The 10,816-nt window shown below is 32.1% G+C and overlaps 1 protein-coding gene and 1 long non-coding RNA gene across 2 annotated transcripts in view; both read left to right on the top strand.

Annotated features, from left to right (window-relative positions):
- Positions 1-9,095, top strand: part of LOC108729100 (uncharacterized) — a 19,980-nt gene extending 10,885 nt beyond the window's left edge. Inside the window, exon 3 of the long non-coding RNA XR_001936918.1 lies at positions 9,084-9,095. This is a non-coding gene — a long non-coding RNA (uncharacterized lncRNA). The remainder of the gene's footprint in view (positions 1-9,083) is intronic.
- Positions 1,911-7,159, top strand: LOC108729094 (Biorientation Defective 1). Its single transcript, XM_018458031.1, has 3 exons — positions 1,911-2,191; positions 2,987-6,777; positions 6,974-7,159. The coding sequence occupies exons 1-3, from the start codon at positions 2,060-2,062 to the stop codon at positions 7,080-7,082; spliced, it is 4,032 nt and encodes a 1,343-aa protein (XP_018313533.1). The 5' UTR covers positions 1,911-2,059; the 3' UTR covers positions 7,083-7,159.
- Positions 9,096-10,816: the final 1,721 nt, after the last annotated feature.

Raw genomic sequence — 10,816 nt, forward strand, 5'->3', positions numbered from 1 at the left:
TAAATTAGATATATCAATTTTCTTTGCAATTTTTATTTGTTTTAAAAAACATAAAAGAAAGGAACTCTTATATGATATAAAATATAAACTATAATATAATAAAATATAATAAAAAATTATAATATAAAATATAATAATTATAGTATAAAATATAAACAATGAAAAAAAATATGAGTTAATAATTAAAATCATAAACGGAAGCCTTTTTCGCTACGGTTTTTGCAATTCTCAATACAGCAACCAGGCATTTTCGACATTTTCTAACCAGTTCATCTACACAATGTCACAAACGCATATAGGTCATAACATCCACGCCATTTTGGCTCCAAAGATACGTCACTTCCGTTTTTCTCATCGCAATACTTTGTTAATCTAGTGACTTTAATCCTGTATATTAAACAAAGACACCTATCGTATAGGTCGCGGACTAAACGCACGGTGTAAACATAGCCAAAGACCGTCAACTCTGGGTAAATTTTCGGCGGTATAAAAAGAGCCCCAAGGGCTCGAAGGTAATCGAAGAACGCTGACATTATCGACAATTGATATAAATTTGCTATTATTAACATAAATATTTGACTAATACATTATTAAATTCATGATATTTTATTACATAAATGTTCTATAAATAAATATGCATATTTGTAAAACTATAATATCCTATATATTGCCGAAAAATTACAATTTTTTTTTCTCTGCAGTTATTATCTCTGTTGATAATCGAATTTTGACGATAACACTGAAATCACAATTTTAAAGAAAAATCGAGTATTATTGAGTTTTAAATGCACGTACACCGATAAATATGTCTACTAAACTAATAAATCATAAAATTAATACAATATTATCAGTTTTTTTACTCTTAATCACTTCAATATTAACAAGGACGCGAACTCCCATAAGGATGTCGGTCTTTAATAATATCTCGTCGGTGATACAGTCAAAATTTCAATAAAAATACTTTAAAACATTGATCAAGCAGAAGATATTGGCTGCGTTCCGTTTTACGCATGATGTGCATAATGCATCATTTATCCTTGTTTAACATTCGGTGAATAACAAGGATAAAAGATGCATCGTGCGCATCATGCGTGAAACGGAACGTAGTCAGACTTTCATAATTGATCAATCAAACCATTTATAATATTACATTGATCGTATCTCATGATGATGTAAGAAATTAACATCATAAATAACGTATTTATAATTTATTTCGCTTATGATGTATTCGTTTCTACCCCAATGTAGATTAACTAATTTAATAAGTAAAATAATTATTCTTCATCTTTTATAATAAAACTAGAGGAAGATAAAAAGCGAGTTAATTGAACCGAGATTAAAATTAAACTATAGTGATAGAGAAATGGGCTTAAATATATATATATATATATTTATTTATATCAAATATTCTAATATTAATATATTATATTCTTATATCACATTAGGCTCTACTGATAATATTACAAGAATAGCAATTTTAAAAGTCTCTGAGATTTTTATGTCTGGCAATTTGAACTGTACGAGATTTCAAACTCAAGATTTAATTGTATACATAAAATATTAGGCGAATATAATGAAATATGCAGGAGAGAGCATAACTAATAATAAAAAATTTTAATTTTAAACTCGTTTTTTTTCTATATTTTTTATTGTTTTTAACATTATTACTTTTATTTTTATTTTTACAAATTTGTGATTAAAAATTTTTTTTAATTTGATTTTTATTTAATATATATAAGAATGTATATTTCACATATTTCAAATTCTTAAATAAAAAAAGTCGATTGAATTGAAATTTCAATTAAATTGAGAAAATGTAAATATCTGAAAAATTATAAAATATATGATATATCTTTTTTAGAGCGATTAGCAGTAAATGCGCACAAAGCGCACGAAACGCGGTGAACGTGAGGAAATATGGCCGCGATGGCCGCGGTACGTGTTCCTTGACGAGAGTCTGGAGGTTGGTGTCAATCAATCAAAATGCTCGTCTCTTTTGTTTCGTGACGAGCGAAGTGGAGCAAAGTCTGACTTCAGCAACTAGCATTCTCTTAACGACATGGAGTTAGGCTTGTCCAATACGTTGTTAGCCGGTGATCCACGATTGATCGATCACATAGTGGGCGAAGTTAAATCCCAAGGTATTTTTGATCAATTTCGGAAGGAATGTATCGCCGACGTCGATACAAAGGTAATTCTCGTGGTTGATTCTTGACAACTTCTTTTGTAGAAGAAAATTAAAGCTCTTTGCCTAACCTCTTTGGGTTAAGGTGACCCTACATGGTCAATAATACTGCTCAGCAATATTGAATCAGTAATACTGACAGTACGCATCAATATTTGTAGTATTTTTACAACCTTACACGATCAGTATTATTGACAATATATTGCACTTTTGTTTTACGTACAATGTCTATTGCACTGTGACATACATACTTGTAACATAGATCCTAACAAAATGATATTGAGAATCAAAATCCAGATGACCGTCAATATTCTATGTCAATCCATCAATATTAATCACATAATCAATAATACTAAACGAGTAGGATCACCTTTAGAGGTTAAGCATAACTAGGGCCGGCCCTTCATATATTACTGCCAGTTATCAGTACAGTATAGTAACGGGATTTTTAGTATTGGCAGTTAATTGGCAGTAATATACGAACATGGCTTAGTTTAGCACAAGGTATAACTGTAAACAATGTTAATTTTTATTTTTACAACAAAGCGATACTCATGTGATTTATAATATTTATGTGACGGAAACTTTTAATAACCAATTATCATTGTATTTTAGTTAAGTTTGGTTCTTAGATTTGAATTCTTAATATTGTACTATATATTATATATTTCTAGAACAGATGTTGCATATATATTATATAAAAACTAACTTATTTATATTTTATTAATATATATGCTTTGCATATATATTAATAAAATATATACTAATATAATATATCTAATGACATATGTATAATTTCAGCCTGCATATCAAAATCTAAGGACAAGAGTTGAAGGCTCTGTAAACTCTTTCCTCGGTAAGCAAGTATGGAAACCAGATTTGAACAAAAATCAGCTCAGAGAAACTTTGCGCAAGCATATACATGATGCATCATATCTGGATGCTGGTGTGGAACGGATAGTAGACCAAGTGGTGAATCCCAAGGTCTATTCGGTTTTTATGCCACAAATAGAAGACGTGGTATATAAGTTTCTGGGTATAGAGAGGCCAAAGGCAAAAGAGAAGAATGGCGCTTGTGGACTTAAAGATTTATTACCTAAAGATTTGGATCCAGTCTCGCCAGAGTCTGATAAAAACAGCTTGAAGGATGAATCTCTCGAATCCATGGATATAAACGACATAAATAATCTTGATGGAAAACAAGATGAGAAAGTTGACGAACAGAAGCCACAAGAAGGAGAAATATATAAAGATAAAAACAGAGCTGGTTCAGAAAATGGGTACATTTCCTTGGAGGAAAAAACTTCAGACGAAGCCTGTAAAATTTTAAATAAGGATGGGAGTAACTCAAACTTAAATACATCTGCAAAATCAGACGATAAAGTGGACGAAGAAGAGGAAGAAGTCAGTCCAACGTTTGAACCTATTGACATTATGAACTTAAATGAATCCAACATTTCCAACGATTCGCATTTATCGGGAATATCAGAATTAACGAGTCACCGATCTAGAAGTCCAGATTTCTCCAACGAATTGTCACGGGATAACTTTGAATATAGCAATCAAGATTCTCAGCTTAGCAAAGTTTCCTCGGATTCTCGGTTGTCAATAGTGACAGATTTTGGTTCCTCTAATCACGCTTTAACACCAGCACATGATTCTTCGAGAGATGAAACAACAAAGGACAAAGGCGAAGTCTTTACTAAAAATAATAAAGATAATTTCAAAGCAATCAGAGAGTTTGATTCGTCTAAGAACAAGTCGACTAAAAGCAGTTTTGATTTTGCTAAAGGCAAAGATGTGCAAGATTATAAAGACACGAAAGATTTCAAGAGTACTAAAAGTGTATCTTCTAAAGAAAATTCTCGTGATGCCACAGATAACACTATTAAAGATAAATATGAGCATAAGAATAAAGAGAAGAGCAAAGACAGCGAGTCCACCAAATCATCAAAAAGCACAAAAGAAAAAGCTGCTAATAAGGAGACAAAATATTACAAAGATAAAAGTACCGAGAGAAAGAAATCAAGTAGTGAAAAGTATGATAAACATAACAATGAGAAATATGATAAACACAGTAAAAGTAAACCTAAAGATAAAATTGATCAGGTCAAGGAAAGTTCTGACAAAATTAAAGATATTCCAGAAAATTTAAAGGATAATAGTAATAAACTCAAAGATGAGAAGCCTAAGGAAATGGATAAAAAAGATAATGTTAATAAGGAAGTGAAAGATTTGAAAGATATTTATAAGGAGAAAATTAGAGAGCTTCGAGAGAAGAAGGAATTGACTGAGAAAGAAAAATTAAACAAGGATAAAGATGTTAAACTTATTAAAGAGACTAAAGATAAAAAGGATCCCCTTAAAGATAAAAAATCAAATAAGAAAGAGCACAAAAGTTCATCATCATCATCATCATCGTCAAAAAATCCTATGAGTCATCACGAAAGTAAAAGTAGCAAGACGTCGGAAAAGATTGTGGATGGAAAAGATAAACGATCAGATTCAAAGGATAAAGCAAAACGAGATGAGAAACGATTGCTGAAAGAGAGTAAAGGTAAAAGTCATTACAGTAGCAAGTCAGATTTATCAGACAAATCTGACAAGTCAGATTCAAAGAAGGCTTCCAGAAGTGAGAAAGAAGATAAGGGTGGAAAGGTAGACGTGAAAAAGGATGTCAAGGCGAGCAGCGAGAAAGCGACAAACGGTAAGAAGGACGTGAAGAGCCACTTACAACAGGGCAAGAGTTCAGATCGCGCCGAGAAATCAGATGGTAGAAAGGAGTCAAAATCCGATAGCCCGTCTAAGGATAAAAAGCGTAGAGACGATAAAAAATCCAAGACGAAGGACGACCACTCAAGTTTACGGAAAAATTCGAATGATCGACGTTCTACGGATAGGGATGGTTCGAACGGTTCAAGTAATAAAACCTCACCGTCCAGCAATTCGAATTCCAACGTAACAAGCAATAAATCGAACACTTCGAATTTGACGAAGGATAATCATGTCAGTAATTCTGGTAGCGAAACATCGGATGGTATCGAGGAAACGCAAGTGAATGATTCAAAGTTATTGCATTGTAAATTATCTAATAAAATCAGTTCGCAATTACTGACAAATGAAAAGAGTTATTCAAAGGTGGAGACTGATAATAGCAACGAAGTATACGATAAACAAGAAGAAGAAAACGCAGACCCACGTGACATAAATCTACCGTTAAAGAAGAGATTGCTGTCAGATAAAGATGATGATTCAATTCCTGATGTCAAACTCAAGAAACCGAAATTTGCGAAAAACATACACGAAGCTAAGAAACTGATGAAAATTAGGAAACAAATGGAAAAACAAAAACTTAAAGAGGATAAGAAGGTAGAGAAGAAAATTGTACAGGAAGCAGATCAAACGAGTCAATCGAATACGAAGAACGCCGATAATCTTGAGGGCGTGCCAGACGATGAACGAGTACAAATTATAGAGATTCCCGATGAAGAGTACGAAGAACCTTATCCCGAGAAAGACGAACCTCCTTTAATGTTGGACGAGAGGTCGATAATAATGCCAGGAACCGAGTCTTGTACAAACGACCTCTTAAAGGAGTTGTGTATAAGGCAGTCTTCAAGTGGGATAGTATCAAATGCGCCATTAGAAGAAACACAGGCCACACAAGATTCCAAAACTGATGAGAAACACGATACGCAGCGTGCTGAAGGTGTAGACGATTCGCAAGTCTCTAAAAAGAGATATAAGGATGACATTGAGGAAGATTCAAAGAACAAAGCACTAAAACGTTTAATTGTTGACGAAGAAAATCGTCTACAAGCAGATGAAACATCTGTTTTGCAGATGCTGGAAGAAGCCGCAGCTCCAGAAAAATCGAAACCTTTGGAGCATGAGGGAAATAGCAACGTGAAACGACCAACAGAAGAGAATATGGAGACACGGGATTATAATCAAGTGGAAACACAGAATGATAACGAAGAAGTGAAGAATGATAATCCATTGGAAATACGAGACGATAATAAAGAATTACCGGATGAAAAGCAAACAGAAACCTATGCGTCATCCAAAGCTGATACAATAGACTCACATACTGATTGTATGGAAAATAAATCTTCGTCCTCCACGAACAGCGAGGATAACGAAGACTGCCGTTATTTCAAGACTGATAATGAGAAATCGGAAAGGTTTTCCAACTTCTTAGAATCTCTAGAACTTGTAGAGAACTCATCTTTGGAGGACATAATAGAGAGTCTAGGTGGTAAGGTGGTTTCTTCTATACCGAAGTCTATGGCGGCACCGCCGTTGCCGAAATTGCGCAAACGTTCGTCTAGCCCCTTGTCAGACATACTAGTGAATAATTCGGACAACAATAATGATGGCTATAAGCAGAAACTGTCATCCTTGCCCAATGAAGACGCTGTAAGCGTCGTCAAAAAGAGGAAATACACTAAGAAACCGAGATTCTCGAATGTATGTAGTTCACAAGGGATCTCGAATGGCGAGAACTTTGTCATGCCTTTGAGTCCTGATAGCGACGTGTCTGCCACAAGCGATAAAACAGCGTCGACTAATGTGATCAAAGAAGAAAAGAGGTATGTTACATTTTTTTCGAAATTTTTACATAGTGCAAAATTACTTATATACTTGTTATATTTATTTTGTTATACATGCTTTGTATCTATTCTACAAACGCGCGGATTGACTGTATTGTTTTAAATAAATTTTAGTTTCTCGAAAAGGATCATTTGAGAAGGTTCTGTCTAACATTATTATTCCTTCAAATTGCAGCCGTGTTAGGACCAGTCATCAACGATATTCAAGCGATGACTTATATAAACCACGTCCATTATTTTCAAGTTCTTCTCGTCGAAGCAGACGATCGAATAATCAAGCATAGCTAGCGCCCCAAGGATTCAGCTTGAATAACCTTTGTACAATTTCCAATTTGTATTTATTTCATTTCATTATACAGTAACATGCATTATATATTAATATATTAATTTCTTACTTTATTATAATTTAACAAAATATTTCTTTGTGTATTCACATATAAGTCTAATGTCATTTATTGTTGTTTTATTTCTTTATCATTAAACAATAATGACGTACAAGTATACGCATATAATTGGATATTTATAATTCAATTAATATATATTATAACATTTTAAATATTTTATAACATTTCAAGCATTTGTTTATACCTGAAATTTTAAGTATGAGCTAAGAAGTTACAAATCTAAGTTCTAAATTATATAAGCACTTATTAATATTTATTAAGTTTAGGTATCGTTGACTAAAATATTTAATTAGCGCTTTACTGAGGCTCAGTTCCACAACTCACGGTTAATTCTTAATCGTGGTTCAACTTATTCATTGTCTCTTTCTAATTTTAAAATTGGAAAGAGACGAGAAACAAGTTGAATCTCGGTTAAGAGTTAACCGTGAGTTGTGGAACTGGGCCTAAATCGGTTTATTAATTACAATATTTTTTTATACATTTTGAAACAACGAAATATCAATTTCAACATCTTCCATATAAAATGTAATATCTAAGAAATGTTAAAAGATTATGATATTGAATAGTATAACAAGATTGATTGTTATACTATCTCGTAAATCTCGAGCAGTGTGAATATTGGAAAGAAGTACATACTTTTCTTTTCGAGTATATTCATCTACAGACTATCAACTTTGTTGGAAATGAGTATATCTGCTTGTACGTATGTGTATGTGTGTGTGTATGTGTGTACGAGTATTTGTAGATACATACTGAATGCAATTTCAAAATTATTAAGATTGTAAGGTTTGCACAAGAATAATAGTAGATTCATTCTACAATCTTGTTGGATTTAATCTGACAAAAGTGTTTAAGCACAATTGTTTCTATACGTTAAAATTCATAAACTCGTCTTTATGATTCCACGTGTAGATCATCGTTTACTAGGATGACATTAAGATGCGTATACGTAATTTACTATCCGCTTCTTTATGCAAGTTAACAGGTACATAATTATAACAAGCACTTTACAAATGTACATCAAGATATATATAAAATTATAAACAGTATGTGCTAAACTAATAATAAATTCAAATTGGACGCACTCAATATGCACTGGTATACATTAAAGTCATCTTATACAAATTGACATAAAATTGTATGTTTAATGTAACTTCAATACATTTTATTATGCTGCTAAACAAAATATGTATTTTATAATTCGAAATATTTGCATTTCACTTTTACACTCAAATTTGATCAATGTATAATGGTTTTAATATGTATCAGTGCGCACTAGTGCGTCTAATCAAATTTACTGTAACTTTTTGCTTACATCACATACTAGTTCTATAGAAGAGAATATAGTTCTTATATACATTTATAGCTTTTATACGACAAGTGATTTAGCGATTAATCTTTTGCAGGAATCTTTTGCATTCTCACAAGCAACTCCGATATGTATTATGTGTGTGCGTGCATGCGTGCGTAGGTGTGTGTGTGTATATATATATATATATAAATTTAAAAAATATGATACGGATTGTTTATAAGAACTTAAAAAGGAGAACCGATAAGATAAAAAAAACATTAATTAAGCGCCATACGATGTAAAATCTAATCTTAAGTTTTTCCTTAGTTCGAGCTCACGTCGTTATCTCACGTCGTTGGATAATTCTTTTATAATTTTCATATCCGTCTTCGTCTTTTCACGTTATTTATGCCATCGTTTTCTAGCATAATTAGTCTTCTCCTTTGAATAATACTCGGATTACAAAATAAAAAAGAACAATTAAAATCCAATGTCTTGTTATTCTCGCAATTGTTCATGGCAATACAACTGTTTCATTGAAAACAGCAGCGATATTACGTCACATATATTTTTAGATCTACTTTAAGAAGTGCATCTTATTTCTATTAGTTATTCCGTAATATCAATAAGCTTGTATAATATAAACGTGTATGTACATACAAAAAGTACGCATACTTTATTTTAATGAGAATATCGATATAATTCTATATTTTTAAATTCCCCCCCCCAGTCTATTACACAATCGATTCTTCTATATCCAAATAGTTCATGAATTTCCCACCAGTATTAGAATCGCTTTCGAATAAATGGAATTTTATATATCTATTTGATATCTTGTATTAAAAAATACATCTCATTAATAAATCCGCAAGAAATTTACGTTCTCAAGCAAAGTAACAATGAAAGTAATTTCTACTTTGAAACTCCGTGCGTCTAATTAATTCCAAAATTATCTAGACACTCCAATGAGAAATGATTCATTGAATTGATCATTAAATCGATATCAATACGGCGATTTCAACGTCTAATTGGCAGGGTTGGGGGTAAATTAACTTTTTTTTTAACTAAGTTAAGTTAAAGTTAATAGTCTTGAAAATTTAATTTAATTAAAATACAAGTTAATCCATAATAAAATTAATTGAATTAGAAATTAAGTTAAGAAAAAAAGTAATTGAAAAGTTAAAAGTGAAAAGTTAAATTTATCCGAACGAACAACCAAAAAAAAAGTTTGACCATTTTACATAATTTTTCGTATTTTTCCTTTCTCTCATAGCATATTTATTAAAGAATCACTGATTATTTTTGTTCACAAGTAACGATTATACAAGTGGTCTGTTTTTTATTGCTGCACGTCTAAACCGGTGCAATAAGTTGAAGTGAATCAAACATATACTTGTTTCACTTCAACTTATTGCACTGTGTGTACCAGTTCAGAAAGTGCAGCAATAAAAAACAGATCTAATATAAAAGACATAAAATTACTAAATTATATACTCATTATCCCCTCGATCATCGTATTGTGCCTGAGGGTTGACTTAAAAAAATTCAAATTAAAAGTTAATAGTTATCGATAAAATGTAACTAAGTTAAGTTAAAATTAATTAACTTTTTAACTTAACTTTTATCTTTTTAACTTAGCACTACCCAACCCTGCTAATTGATTATTTTTTGCCTGAGATGTGTATGAGCAATTCATCGATGCTCTGCTGCAACAAATTTATAGATTTTGTACAACGTACGTGCAGTTTGCAATTCGTGTGACCAATGTCAATTTTCGGTGGTTATTGATCTCGTTACTGTTATTATTAATCTCGGAGACCATGTCAGAAGGAAGCACATGAAGAAGACGCTCTCGTGCTCTTCCCTCGTGACAGCCCCCCGCACTCGCGCCGCGTCGGTTTGATTCAGCCTTTAGCCACCAATCTACGAGCAAGGTCGTCGCAGCTATGTGCGAAGATTAAGAATGATAGGGCGATGACGGGATTAGATATAATAAAGCGACGGTTGCATACCGACTCTGGGCTTGTTTACTTTGTGCGTCGCGACCGCGAGTAGTGTTGCATATTGTATATTGCAATTATTGCAAACGCCACTCGACCTTGTCACTTAACCATCTCGTACTCGCTCGGCACGGCGTTTAGAAACTCGTGATAATGCCACCCCAGACAGCACAAAATATTTATGATAAACATTTATTAATATTCATTTTTTTAAATGTTATTTGGATATTTCATACATATTTTATATAAAGCTTTATTCGAAGTATTATTAAAATATAGACTAAATATTTTATGTAATATATTTATGATAAATATAAATAAAT

This window comes from Mycetomoellerius zeteki, unplaced genomic scaffold, assembly GCF_001594055.1.
Source record: "Mycetomoellerius zeteki isolate Tzet28-1 unplaced genomic scaffold, Tzet1.0 scaffold70, whole genome shotgun sequence".
In the NCBI taxonomy this organism is placed as follows: domain Eukaryota; kingdom Metazoa; phylum Arthropoda; class Insecta; order Hymenoptera; family Formicidae; genus Mycetomoellerius; species Mycetomoellerius zeteki.